The sequence below is a fragment of the Bombyx mandarina genome, chromosome A1 (assembly GCF_030267445.1).
Source record: "Bombyx mandarina strain Sakado chromosome A1, ASM3026744v2".
Taxonomy (NCBI): Eukaryota; Metazoa; Arthropoda; class Insecta; order Lepidoptera; family Bombycidae; genus Bombyx; species Bombyx mandarina.
This window is the reverse complement of record NC_143234.1, coordinates 15,403,019-15,418,600: the sequence shown is the minus strand read 5'-3', so window position 1 is coordinate 15,418,600 and position 15,582 is coordinate 15,403,019. Positions and strand designations below refer to the sequence as shown.

At 36.6% G+C, this 15,582-nt stretch overlaps 1 protein-coding gene across 3 annotated transcripts in view; it reads right to left on the bottom strand.

The window, feature by feature from the left end:
- Stim (stromal interaction molecule) overlaps positions 1-15,582 on the bottom strand; it is a 54,259-nt gene that overhangs the window by 28,698 nt on the left and 9,979 nt on the right. For all 3 annotated transcript variants that reach the window (XM_028174246.2, XM_028175011.2, XM_028175782.2), the window contains exon 2: positions 5,536-5,666. In XM_028174246.2, the coding sequence (XP_028030047.2) occupies positions 5,536-5,666 (131 nt within the window). The remainder of the gene's footprint in view (positions 1-5,535; positions 5,667-15,582) is intronic.

Sequence of the window (15,582 nt, the reverse complement as noted above, 5' to 3'; positions counted from 1 at the left end):
TCGTGCTTCGCAGAATCTACCACCGGATCGGAAACGCGACCCACTGAGAAGATCCGGCGAGAAACTCAGTGGGCTGTGTCTGAGGGTTAATTTACTCGTCAAGCCCTTCGTCGCAAGCGACGGGTAGATTTATATAATAACATATTCGTTGTATAGCAAGCACCATTCACAAAAATGCTATTCCGAAGTGAGTCATTGAACTTCAAAGTTCAATATTTAATAGGATTCGATTCGCTGATCGTGATCCATGTAAACACAGAGCTTAGTATTTGTAATGAAAACCGGTTTAGTCACTTGTCAATATCAAGGTCCCGTATCAATGAAGATAATCGAACTATTAATCATAATTTATCGTTATAACACAATTATTCGAAGTCGAGGGCAGGACAGTTTTTTTTTTTAATAGCAGATTCATCTTTCATTTCGAGTAGATGAAAACCCACGGCCAGTTTAATGTTAATGACCCAATGACCCGAGCGTGCTTTTGGAAGACTTTTCTAGTACGAGGGCTGCACTAAAAGTATCGGGAATGGAATATTTCCACTGTTCCTGTCATATTAAAATCTTTTTAATTGAAAACTCCTTGGTTTTAAAAATCGAATACCATTTATTTATTTAAAAAAAGATTCTCGGTCTTGTCACGAGGTTTTGTCAAACTTGTTTAGTCGTTGAGAAAATGGAATTGACTCGAGAAAATTCAAGAGCGATGATTTATTATAACTTTCGAAGTGGTTTAACACAAAAACAGTGTGTTGACCGGATGATTTCTGCATTTGGTGATGAAGCCCCATCCAAAACCACAATTTATCGCTGGTTTGCTGAGTTTCAACGTGGACGTGTCAAGCTCAGTGATGATCCCCGTCAAGGTCGTCCAAAAACTGCAGTCACCCAAGAAAACGTTGATGCTGTGCGTAAGCTGATTGAGAAAGATCGACATGTGACATACCGCGAAATTCAGGCAACTTTAGACATTGGCATGAGTCAAATACAAATAATCTTGCATGAACAATTAGGTGTAAAAAAGTTGTTTTCCCGATGGATACCGCATTCGCTCTGTGAACAGCAAAAAGCGGCTCGCGTTACTTGGTGCGTCAGAACTCTCGAAAGATTCCACGCAGGATCCTCAAATGCTGTATACAACATTGTATCAGGTGACGAATCCTGGATATACGCGTACGAACCCGAAACAAAAAACCAGTCACGAGTTTAGGTGTTCGAAAATGAGTTAAAGCCAACAAAAATTGTTCGTTCACGGAGTGTTGCAAAAAAAATGGTGGCCACGTTTGTCTCCAAAACCGGCCATGTTACGACTATTCCTCTTGAGGGACAAAGAACGGTTACTGCAGAATGGTATGCTAGCATTTGTTTGCCACAAGTCGTTTCTGAACTACGTAAAGAGAACTGCAACCGCCGCATCATTCTCCATCACGACAATGCGAGTTCTCACACCGCGCACAGAACAAAAGAGTTTTTAGAGCAAGAAAACATAGAATTATTAGACCATCCGCCGTACAGCCCCGACCTAAGCCCTAATGATTTCTATACTTTCCCTAAAATAAAGAATAAATTGCGTGGACAGAGATTTTCATCACCTGAAGAAGCTGTGGACGCCTACAAAACGGCCATTTTGGAGACCCCAACTTCCGAATGGAATGGTTGCTTCAATGATTGGTTCCATCGTATGGAAAAATGTGTCAAATTTCGCGGAGAATACTTCGAAAAGCAATAAATACATTTTTAAACAGTAATGTTGTGTCACTTCGTTAATTCCCGAAATTTTCAGTACCGCCTATGTATAATGTAACAAAAATCTGAATCGCCCTAATATATTTTTAACCCTTTGAGCGCGAACCGTCGATACATCGACTCTCTATTAATGCGTATAAAATGCGGAGCATCGGAATACCGACTATTTGGGCGGTTTGATTATGTGAGACCTTAGAACTTATATCTCAAGGTGGGTAGTGTATTTACGTTGTAGATGTCTATGGGCTGCAGTAACCACTTAACCACTTAACCAGGTGGGCTGTGAGCTCGCCCAACTATGTATGCTATAAAAATAAAGACTACCGTTTCCTAGGTACCAGTGGCACCAACACATCAATAATCAGGGTAAAATTTTATCTCACTAGTTTTTAGTTTTGGGCAGAAAGACTTAAGGAAACATATTTTTCATAATCAAACATGATATACATAATTCTCTGAACACATCACATTATTTGTTATTTAATTTAAGCTTAGAACTATTTACTCAATCAATTTTCAAGGAAAAAACTAGATATCTAGTCAACAGCTCTGTTGTACAGGATATTAAACTCAATATAGACGCGTGTTTGTTTATCCATTACCGCATGTTCAGATTACATCGATTCTGCCAGCCATATACGTATTCAATTACTATATGTGTATAACTAAACAAAAAAATATAGAGAAGGAAAAAATTGCGTCCCATTTAATCAACTAAGTGATTTAAATTGTTACACCGCAGTCTACCGTTAGTTCTCCCTTGATTTTGTCCATTTTTACTGGTGGTAAAACCTCTTGTGAGTCTACACGAGGAGGTACCACCACACTACTACCTATCTCTGCCATGAAGTAGTAATGCGTTCGGTTTGAAGGGTGGGGCAGCCGTTGTAACTATACTGAGACCTTAGAACTCATATTTCAAGTTGGGTGTCGCCATTTACTTTAGAGATGTCTATGGGCTCCGGTAGCCATTAACACCAGGTGGGATGTGAGCTCGTCCACCCATCTCTGCAATAAAACAAAAAAAAAATACGGCTACCTAGAAGAGATAAGGCGTTAAGATTAAGAACAATTTATTTATTTTGCTGTACAACAAAGCTTAAATCTAATCTCAAAACAAATGTTGAACCAGTGTTTCCAATACTTTTATAAGGTGGAATCAGTGAGTAAAAGTCAACAATGGGCTAGATACATAGAGCAGTGCAAGTGTTGAATTCGTTCAATATTGTAATTGATAGTAGCATTTGAGGGCACGTCTTTTAATAGTTTCAATTGAACATCAATAACATACTTATTGAACTGATACATATTTTTACTTCAGTCTTTCTCAATAGTATAATGTTATTGATGTCTGAAACCGGTCATCATTCTCGTTGAACCCGTCGCTTGCCATGAAGGGCTCGATAAGTAAATTAACCCACAGACATCCCACCGAGTATCTCGCCGGATCTTCTCAGTGGGTCGCGTTTCCGATCCGGTGGTAGATTCTGCGAAGCACAGCTCTTGCTAGGGTTCGAGTTTATTTTTATTTTTATTGCTTAGATGGGTAGACGAGCTCACAGCCCACCTGGTGTTAAGTGGTTACTGGAGCCGATAGACATCCACAACGTAAATGCGCCACCCACCTTGAGATATAAGTTCTAAGGTCTCAAGTATAGTTACAACGGTTGCCCCACCCTTCAAACCGAAACGCATTACTGCTTCACGGTAGAAATAGGCAGGGTGGTGGTACTCACCCGCGCGGACTCACAAGAGGTCCTACCACCAGTAAAAAAGTTAGCAACGTCGTCAGGTTTGAGCCCCGTGAGCTCACCTACAAGCTCGGCGAATCTAGAATAACCCCTCGAAGTTACTAGAATAGGTAGGGAAAAAAAATATGTCTGAAAAAATACATCATTCGCTACATACGTATATACGTGATAATGATTTCGTGTTATTGATTTTTGTCATCTCGTTATTTGCTGTACGAATATTTTTTACCTTTCCTACTTAGTAATTAGTAGTTTAAAAGGTTACTAGAGGTCCCGCAGTAGTCGAAATTCGACTATAATTAATTGAAATTGTAAGTTTGTACACTATTATGATTGTATTTTATACTTCTATAATCACAAATTTCGCCAAGACTGCACTATAAAAAATATTAACAAAGACAAACAATATTTAATCTATTCTCATTTGACAACAGACGTCAAGAACAAAAGTTTGACAATAAATAGTATGCAATGCGTATGTGCGTCAAATACATGGTATGTAGTGTGTGTAATGTTTTCTTTATTGATTTAATGTACCCTTTAAGCATTATAAAAAAAAAAATTAGCATTGTGCACTTCTTCTCTATATTCTCTATAAGTGTGGAAAATTTCATACTTCACCGTCCGCGCAATTTTCGTAAAAAGGGATACAAAGTTTTTGCTTCACGTCTTCATATATAGATTCCAACTGCTCACGTACCCGATGGTGAGATCACTGGCTCAACTTGAGAGAATTGTTAACACTGACCTTAACAAGAACAGTCCTTCGCGTAATCTACCATCGGAATCGCGACCCACTGAGAAGATCCAGCGAGAAACTCAGTGATTTGAGGATTGTTAGAGATAGAGCATACGCATATATTTCTTGAATGCCGGAAAGTTTAAAGCGACATCGGAATCACTTCCGAGAACAGTGGTATCAAGGTGTTTTCATAATGAGTGGTTGAACGCTTATCGAGTGTCACGGAAAACAGTAGGATATTTTTGCATGACAATGAATCTTTGTAATAAAGGCCGTATGGAGTTGTCACGTATTGATAATGTCAGATTTGATAGAATACCTATTTTTCAGGTGCAATGTCGTACTATCGAAAACTGTCCGTATGGGAACTCATTCGAAGAACCCATAACAATGAGATAACAAAGTGTTTTTTTTAAATTATTGCTTAGATGGGTGGACGAGCTCACAGCCCACCTGGTGGTAATTGTTTACTGGAGCCCATAGACATCTACAACGTAAATGCGCCACCCACATTGAGATATAAGTTTTAAGGTCTCAGTATAGTTACAACGTATACAAGTATAAAATAATCATAAAAAAAAACGATGTGTAATTGGTTAATTTGATAACGAGCCTGCGCAACCCGATTCAATATAAATTAAAAATATGTTCACCGCAGAACAAAATACGATAAACGGAACAATGGTCTTACATTGTCTACTGGATGTAGATAAGAATCTGATATCTAATTATGGGCGATCGTAATTGAACCTGCTTACGATTACCACGTACCTGAAAGTGTGGACAATGGTTGGTACTATTATATTATAGTATATTATATAGACCGCTATAACGGCCGCCTGGTGTAATGGTAAGTGACATATATAATGTCTTTTCCAAGGTTATGGATGTATATTAAATATATGTATGTGTATAATAAAAATCTTACATTTATTTCCGTTATCTGGTACGTGTAACACAAGTTCTTTACGAACTTAGCACGGGACCAGTTAACGTAGCGTGATTGTTAGTAAATGTTTACATCTATACTAATATATAAATCTACAGTGGTTTTTACGGATGTTCCGTTATAACTACTGAACCATGCATCCGATTAACTTGAAACTTGGTATCCATATAGAAAATATATGTGCTTAATGGATAGGCTAATTAATATGAGTGTTGGACTCCCTACACCAGTTGCGGGGGCGTTAATGATGATAATGTTTGTGGGGGTGAGAAATAATAATGTTAATTTTAAATGCCCAGCGAAGCGGACGGGTACAGCTAGTTTATTTATATTTATATTATACTCACATCATCGCTCTCGCTCAAGTCCACGTTTCCGTTGGCGTCATCATCGAGCTGCCGGTGTAAAAGTGTGATGGCCTCCAATCCGGCATGGTCTTGCAGGCACGACGCATCATTCTGACACGCCTCCAGTAATACTGAAATTGAGGTAAGGGGGTGATTAAATGAATAATTAGCTTGTTGTGTATTATTAAGCGTACGAGGTCACTAGAATAGATAGAAAAAAAAGTATCAAGTGATCGCGATTCAATCTCGAAATCATGAGCTGAGTTTGTTTCGCCGGTTCTTCTCAGGACTGTGGCTTTTTTTCGAACCGGTGGTAGAGTTAATATTGTTATTTATATTTTGACATTCAACAAGTGTGTTATACTGATATCTAAGTTGAAATAAATGATTTTGAATTTGAATTTATTGCAGGCTAGATATGTTTCATATTATCCTTGATGCGCGCGGAAGGACGTGGCAACCCACCGCGATTACCTTCCCAAGAAAACCCCCTTATGGAATCAGTAACAACGAGAATGAGTAAGATCGTGCGTGCGAGGGTGATACAAAAGGGTGGTCACGACCCTCCGCAATGAGGAATACGACGCAAGGAGGCGGATCCTTGATGTTTTAAAAGGCAAATCTACTAAAAGGTTACCGAGTAATAGGTATTAAGGGGTGTACTGATCGCCACGGTGAGCTACCGCAGTCAAGTCACTACTTCTGCAGCAAAGTTTAAATTGACCTTTATTTGAGATATTTAATATGTCTTACGACACAGGCGGAATTCGTGCTTTTGTGTCTACATAGGGCATACGAGACCGATAGAAGGGAGCCATCAGTCGATCTGACACTCAATTCAATAAAAAAGGATTGAACCCCGTCTCCTCATACGGTATACCAGTTAAGCTCGGGTGCATATTGTCCGTTTGTCCCTCTTCGATATGTTTCCCTCGCCTTCCAAAGGCACACACAATTTGTACTCTATTGCAAAATATTTACACTAAATTCCGAGCAAACTGTCAGAACTGTCTTCAACAGGTACAATTGAGGAATTTCCGAATACTATGATGATATGATCTATGTACTGTGAGGTATTATGAGCATAATTCAACACAGCCCTCGTTTGCTGCTGTACTGATGACGAAAGCCAACTTGAGCAATTATTAACACGTTTCGCGTAATGTGAAATACACACATATTGTATACAAAGCATTTGGTGCGTGTCCAGATCCAAACATAGGAACACTAGATTATAATATAAAATATGCGCATCAATATAATGATGATCTAAAATACATTTAAATATAAACAATTCACAATGAAAACAAAAACAAACCGTTGATATCATTTTAATCGATAAATAACTTATTAATACATTAAATGCGTTTTTAATTATAAATACCATTGAGATTCGAGATCGTCCTATTTTATATCTCGTTATAAAACGATAATAAATAAACTCGATTATGATACTGCACCTATTATCATATCGGGTGATTAACGATGAAGAATATGTTTTGGTGTATCCGAACATAACGATTAGCGAGGTAACATATACCGAAGGTGGGGAATTTGTTCAATAAAAAAATCTCGTCTGGGCGTAGCTGGAATAGCCCTTTAGGTTCCCAGCGAATAGGTAGAAAAAAAAAGAAAAAAAAAAGAGAAACTATTAAAAAAACGAGTAAACGATAGTGACAAAAAAATTTCTTCCGCAAGTTAATAAACATTTTACATTGTTAATTGCGGGAATACTGCGATATTTACAGCATACTAGTATTGTGAACTTGTCTGATGTGAACCTGTCATAAAGTGCTTTCAAATTTTTCACCCCACTATTTTTTACGATAAAATCTGTTTTTTTCTTTCCTTACTCACAATTTTTTTAAACTTCAGAAAACAATGTTCTACTTTTTAGTTCAGCTAGCTACAAAAACGCGTTTTTTATTTTATTATTTTAAACTATTATTGCAAACAAGGAAGAAGGGGAAGAGGTCGACCGAAGATGACATGGATGGAGTGTGTGAATGACGATATGAGAGAGAGAGAGAGAGAAGAGTGAGTGTTGAAATGACGGCTGATAGTCCTTTATCAGCCGTCATTTTAACACTCACTCCTCTATTCCATTCTCTTGAATGGAATAGGAAAATTCCCTGTGCCGACCCCACCCAGTGGGATAACGTGGAGAAAACGAAGAAGAAGAAGATATGCGACTGCACAAAATACATCTGGGTTTGTTTTAATATAAAACAATGTGAGATCTAAAGGCTCTTATGACATGGTATGATGACATACCTTTGTTAAGGAATAGACGGAAAGGCGTATCATTAATAACATCTAACCTGTCTTTGACTGTCATACTGGAGATGTCAGCATTGTCAGCCGTTTATTCAAAAAAGCAACAGGGTGGACGCGCCCCTTTTCTACGTTTAGGGTATTACGTTAGAAACGAATTCCCGAATATTCTAGAATATCTCCAAAAAGTTTCAACTCAATGGGAATAGCGATGTGCGAACGAATAAATTGAATTTATTACGTATATTAAGTTGAATTTATATTCTTGTTCCAATGTCAAGATCTCTATCAGTATGTTACAATAAAATAATGGGTCTGCAAACTTATAAAATCACTGACAGGCAGTTTATCTGGTGATTATGAATTTTATGTCATACACACAAGGGCGGAAATTCTTTTGGAACGCGTATAAATTTTATTTTGGCGCGTCTGAAAATCGAGGGATAGTGCTATATTCGTTTATAATACACTCCTTTTCATAGCATTAGCTATTAGAAAGAGATAAAAAAAAACAATTACTACTAAAATAAATCATAATTCGAATGACACAATAGCGTTATGTGTATAGATTACATTGTTTTATTTATCGTTAGCACACGGTCACATGTGGAGGTTACATTCTTTTATCTAGTCCCCGTTTATTTACACAGTCTATGTGTAGGTACATGTGTCATGAACTCTCTTAGCAACCGATGATCTAAAAGTATAAAAAAAATTGTTTTGTTCGAATATTTTCTAAGGCGTGATTTCAGATTTGTTAAATTTGTGATTCAGAAATAATGAAACATGTTGCCGGAATTATGAGTTTTTATTGCTCTTGTAGGCAGACGAACATACGGCCCACCTGATAGTGAGTGGTTACCGTCGCCCATGGACTTAAGGAATGCCAGGTGCAGAGCCAAGCCGCTGCTTTCCGTTAAGTACTCTCCACAAGCCTTGTTTGAAAAAGAACATGTCATAGCGCTCGGGAAGCACCGTGGAGGGGATCTCATTCCAAAGCCGGATAATACGTGGCAAAAAAGATCTCTGGAAGCGAACTGTGGATGAACGCAGTGGCTCCAGGTAGTATGGATGAACTCTACTCCGGTGGCGGGCGGTGCGATGGTAAAAACAAGATAATGGTATCATCTCAAAAATTTTCTCACAGCACTCCCCATAGAATACACGGTACAAAATACAGAGGGAACCGAAGTCCCTCCGCAGACCCAGAGGTTCCGATATCATCTCAAACAATTCCTCAGAGCACTCCCCATGGAACATATGGTACAAAATACAGAGGAAACCGAAGTCCCTCCGCAGACCCAGAGGTTCCAAGTTTGTCGTGTTACACTCTGTTGCAACTACCAGGGGATTTGTAGATCCGTCTGTACTTGATATTACGAACTAGCGAACACGTTTATCTATTATAGCAGATATACTTGGCCCGGATTATGTCATTTACCATGATAACAAATATCCTATGTAAGGATATTATTAAATGAACTGAATCCAAATTAATTTAACCACGTTTGCGTGATTGAGTAACAAACATACCAAACTCTCAGATTTAATCAGATTACAGATGATATCATTTTATTTAAGTAATAAAGATAAGAAGTGATGTAAATAAGTCAGAAAAATTGTGTCACATCTATTAGATCATCGTTAATTTTTTCAAATAACCAAAGCAGTCAACTGTTTGGTCCCTAATTATTAAATACTTCGAGATTATTTCGAAGGTATTCAAACACTAATCACAATTCATGTTAGGCTGTTTGTCCTGTAATTGCAAAGGACACTTCGTTATCGGTATTTAAAAAAGATAACGTGTTTTCTAGAAGGTTTTGAATAAAAGGAAGTTTCCGCATGGAAGTAAAGATTTGCTTATTATTATTATTCCTTTATATAGCCTTCGACATGGCAAATTGTTAAGGAGGATTGACGAATTTTACATTTTTTCCTCTATCTATACAGACAAGATGGAATCGATATATGTATTTGATTTTTCTAGTTTTCGTTCGGTGGTTAAAATTCGATCACAATCACTGACACCTCAATATTTCGATTCATTTTATTATTATATTTTCTGTTTAACTTTTTTAATAATTTTGAGCTGACATATTTTGATTGGTTAATATGATAAAAAAAATCTGTTTTCTAAATATTTGTATTGATAATATTAAGGCTCAACAATAACTACCAAATAATAAAAAAGGTTAACTAAGAATAAATAAAAAATGGCTACTGAACTTTTCTGTCTTTGCCTAGCCAGCTATGAAATATTTAAAATGTATTATAATTCTGTAATGTTTATAAGTAGGTCTTATAGCTATGTACATGTTTACATATTCCTCAGGGTACGGGTCAATTAATTGAACAAACTAAATAGATATCAAATAATAAATATGAAGAAATATACCAACAGCGTTAATAAATTAGAGCTAGCATTGACATGGTCAGTAAATGAGACAGTGAATGCTAACCATGAGCACTTATAATAAAGTTCACATAGTCTACGAATTACCAAAAAGCGGAGTAACACATATTTAAAATGTGTTCAATAAAACGATAAGCGACTGACTTATGAGCGTTCCGTGTTCATATTAGGACTCACTATTGTGTATAATGACGTCATAGTTCAAGAGCGCGATTCAATTTTTTTCTACTCAAAACTTATACCAAACATTTTATAATCGTACATCATCTATATGAGATTACAATTACGATATCCAATTTACTTATTTACTTCATTGCTACCTCTTGTTTTAAATAAACACAAATATATGTATAAAAAATAAAGTATCTACAGCAATAAAAGTTAAACATTTCTCGAGGTACACCGAATTATTCATATTGTGGTTTCTGGACTTTGGTAAGCGCTTATCAGGTGGCCTTGACCTCGACAGCATATCAACGACATTCATATCTACAATTACATATATAGAAATAAAAAAGTTTTAGCACTAGTTTATGTATTTCAGCCAATACTAGACTTATACGCAGACCGGCTTGATTATACTGTATTGTTTTGCCAAACCGAAAAAATGAATTCAATGACAGTAAGTCAACTCTGTTTCACAATGGCATAATGAACTACTGCAATGTCAGGAGCTCCTCAAAAAAGTGTAGAGCTCTTTTAAATAACCAAAAATATGTTCTATTTGCAGAGTTAGGTATCAAGTCAAGTATTCAAACTGGCTGCACCCGTAGCTGGTAGCAATCATAGAAAACAAGATTTGACCGATGCCTTAATCTCGCTTACGATTTACATTTCGACATTTTCAAGATATGTTTGAGAATATATAAATTCTGAACAACAATCAGACCGTCGGTCTACCGAGTAACTTCATCCGCTTAACGGAGACCGCATATATATTATTCATAATTCTTCAATTTTATAAAAGCGAACCAAACATTAGCACTCGTGAACATATTGCTACGCGCTGGGGATCGGGATAAATAAAATTCTACCAAAGTACAACTAAAAACTGTATTCGACACAACACTCAACAAACACTTCAAAACTCTCAATTCGCTTCTTCAGGTGATTCGTTCGCTGTTTCGCTTCGAGTAGTTCCGATTACTAACTGACTGCGTGCCATCTCTGCAACGGATGTATAGTCGAGAAGACGAAATCCCTAGAATAGTCGAGAATATTCCACAAAAGTAGAGTATTGTGTGTTTCCGCTATCTGACAATAGATGACGTTGTACTCCTCGAGCGTTCTAGATGTTACTAGATTCTTGGATATTCGTTCGGCTATTCCGCGATAGATGGCTTTAATCTTGCCGGCGAAATTCATGAAGGGAAGGGAAATCTTAGACTACCAAGACAATCACATTGTTTACACTCACACACATACAAATCAACAATTAAGATTGAATTCCGGGTTATTAAGAAAATATGTACTGGAAAATACAAAATGTAGAGATTGTATCTATACGACTCAAATAGCCAGATAGAAATTCATTTTGCAGTAGTTTAATATCACAATTACCATCATTTAGTTGGTAGTACCGCTGATAAACAGGAAAACGTTTAAGGATGTCAAGTGTTTTATTTTTTGCACGAAACAAAAATACCTTGATGTACATTCACTAGTGAATTGCCGAAATTTTGTACACGGAACGGGTAAATAATCATTATTCATATTATGATCTATGTACCGTGAATAGAATTGTATTGGAGCAGGCTTAGGGACCCCGGTAACCGTACTCGTCGAACTCGACAAAGAGTTCGCCGTGCAACCTAACCCATGAATCAGCTCGCTGAGTTTCTCGCCGGATCTTCTCAGCGGGTCGCGATTCCGATCCGGTAGTAGATTCATTCGCGAAGCAGCTGCTCTTGAGCTGTTAGGTCTCTTTCGGAGGCGCTCGGGTAGCTGCTAGCAAATCCCACCTCTCCTGGCTGAGCCTTTGCTCGCCCACCTGTCCTGGTGAAACTGGAAAGGCCTCCGGGCCACCAGTAATCCTTCAATCATAAAAAAATAAAAAAAATAAAAAATAGAATTGTATTGTTAAATTGACATACAGATTTTGTCAAGCAAAATGAGAATCGGTTTTCAAAACTTCAAAGCTATTACATTTGACTGAATCGAGAAACAACCGCCTACCTTCTTGTTTTTGTTTTAGTCCGTGAAAATTATTTTTTATGGTTGCTGTTCAATAAATATGAATTTGTATGATATTTTTTTCCGCTACCTATAAGCTAGCTCAACCTGAGAGAATTTGCTAACACTAGCCCTAGCAAGAGCAGTGCTTCGCAGAATCTACTACTGGATCGGAATCGCGACCCACTGAAAAGATCCGGCGAGAAACTCAGTGGACTGTGTCTATGGAACATTCGTATTGTGCGATGCAACTGTGTGGGCGAATCCCACAGTATATGAAGTCGTCGTGGCCTAAAGGATAAGACGTCCGGTGCATTCGTGTTGAAGCGATGCACCGGTGTTCGAATCCCGCAGACGGGTACCAATTTTTCTAATGAAATACGTACTCAACAAATGTTCACGATTGACTTCCTCCGTGAAGGAATAACATCGTTTAATAAAAATGAAACCTGCAAAATTAAATTTGCGTAATTACTGGTGGTAGGACCTTTTGTGAGTCCGCACGGGTAGATACCACCGCCTTGCCTATTTTTGCAGTGAAGCAGTAATGCCTTTCGGTTTGAAGGGTGGAGCCGCCGTTGTAACTATACTGAGACCTTAGAACTTATACCTCAAGGTGGGTGGTGGCATTTACGTTATAGATGTCTATGCTCCGGTAACCACTTAACACCAGGTGGGCTGTGAGCTCGTCCACCGAGCTAAGCAACAAAAAGTTGGTAGAGCAGCCGGCTCGAATTTTTTTCAATTATTAACGATAACAAGTATTACAAGGACTTAGTTAATGAGTTTTATTGTTACAAAAAAATACTTTAAAATTGTAAACAATAAGATACTGAAACGCACACCTTTTATTATTCGATATTATTTAACTCGAAATGTTTTATACATATTTCTGGTTATTTACTTAAAAGAGCTCTACACTTTTAGAAAAAAGACTTAGATGAGCCTTAATGATGTTCCGGCTCCGGGACAGCCCGAACAGAGCCTCCTGGCCGCTATAGGGAGCCGCTATTGCTGCTCTATACTGAGGCACTGGAATGAAGTCCATGTTGGCTCAAGACCAGCCATGGTCAACGTAAAATAAATAAAATGTACTGCTTTTTTTTTAAAGAAAGATTTAGTTTTACTAACACTTCAAGATTTTGTATTACTAACACTTCATATGGAATTTAATTCTGAAATAAAAATTTATTATTATTAAATAGTTTTGGGGAATTTTTGACATTGCAGTAGTTCATTGTGCTATTATGAAACAGAGTTGACTTCTGTCGTTGATTTCATTTTTTCGCAGTTATAAATTGTTGGACAAATGTTTTGATGTCCTCACTCGCGTTTAGAGATAATTCTCTTACTCGGAAGCCTATTTATTATTCAATTATTTAAATAAAATAGCTTAATACTGATTGATGCATTTCAAATGTTGTTTTAAAGTCGAATGCTTCATATTTTTTGGAACAGCAATAGAACTGATATAAAAATACTGTATTCCTTCGCCGTATTTTCATATAAATGGCCAAAAGAGAGTATCAAGGAAGTTGATCACTGGCTAATTTTGAAAACTTTACAATGGATGGACGAAATGATGGAAAAGACTTTGTAGGCTAGATCTTTTATTTTCACTGAAAACTCCATGTTTAGTTTGAAATTAATGTCCCTCGGCTACGACGACACAAGTCTAATGAAGCACATCAGCAATAAGCTTTACAAGGTAGTAAGCGGAGATTGCTTAAAGACATTAAGAGCGATGTTAAATTTTAATATACATGTGGAAATTTCATTAATCAGCTACGTGTCGTGACGCGAACACAGCATGTTCATTAATGACGTAACAAAACAAAACGCATGAGCCAAAATAGAGCACAACAGCTGTGTCAAGGGACCAAAATATCTGCCGAGAATAGTAAATTCTCCAAAAAGAATATTCATTGCCAATAGACAATACAAAGGTGTGTGGGAATATAAATCGGATAGCAAAATGTTTTTAAATACTACTAGTTAAAAAATAGTAATTTATGTATCTTGCAATCTTGTTTAGTACCTACAACTGATTTTTATTAATTTGTGACATTTATATTTAAGTGTTTATTTAAATTAGTCTGGTGTATTTCTCCTTTGCTTGTCTTATTTCTTGCTTGCTGATTGTTTTTAATTTCTTCGTTTCTATGTTTTTGTTTCTCTAGTGTTTTAATTTGTTTATATTTTGGTCAGGACCTTTAATTGGATTTTTGTTTCTATTATTTGTTATATTATTATATTATGTTAGTTGGCTGATGGTTGTAGTAAAAAAAAAACATATATTTATAGAGAATACCATTTTTTTTAATTATGCTTGCTGGAGTCACACTGCTAGAAAGGCGCGACCCCTCTCTAGACATGAGGTCGAATTTTCAAGAATAGAATAAAACTGCATAACATACAATAAATACAAAGCTATTTATGTATTCATCCAAGGTAAATGAGGGTACATCTCATGGTGAGCGTAATTTCGCCCCGAATAATCCTGATCGCTACCGAATGACTTTGCTGAAAACATCAAACACTATTACACTGTCCTTTTTAATTCATATATTTGTAAGAAACCTACCACAACGCAAGTTAAGGATGCCCAACAGAGCATTAATAACAATGATATAAAAAACGATTTTATCGTGTGAATCCCAAATCAGTATCATTTGAGCAGCATTATAACCAGACAGTGCAATGACTCATAAAAATACTCTGATATCGATCGTAGACACGTGAGCGAGATTTTATTTTAGAACGCGGTAGCAGAATCCAATGTGGGAATAGGGTTGACAAAATATTTCTACATAATTGGTATTTCAACTTTAAATTTAGATTATTTAATTGTGTATTTAAAAATATTGATTTAGAAACGGTAGAACTAGTTATAAGTACTAATATTTGATAGTAAATAAATAAAACCGAGAAACCATGATAATTGAATAGGAATTTCAAGAATTATAGCGTACACATTACATTCAGTCTATTTTATTTCTTTTTCGTTCATTTTCTAATTACTTATAAACTTATGATGGGAACAAACGCTTCAGATCTAAATACGAAAATAGCGTATAAAAGGAATTGTACCTTAATAACTTATGAACTATTGTAACTTATGAGAGATTCGATAAGATCATGGCATATATTACATTTATTTACTATGTAACCGGAATTTAAAATAT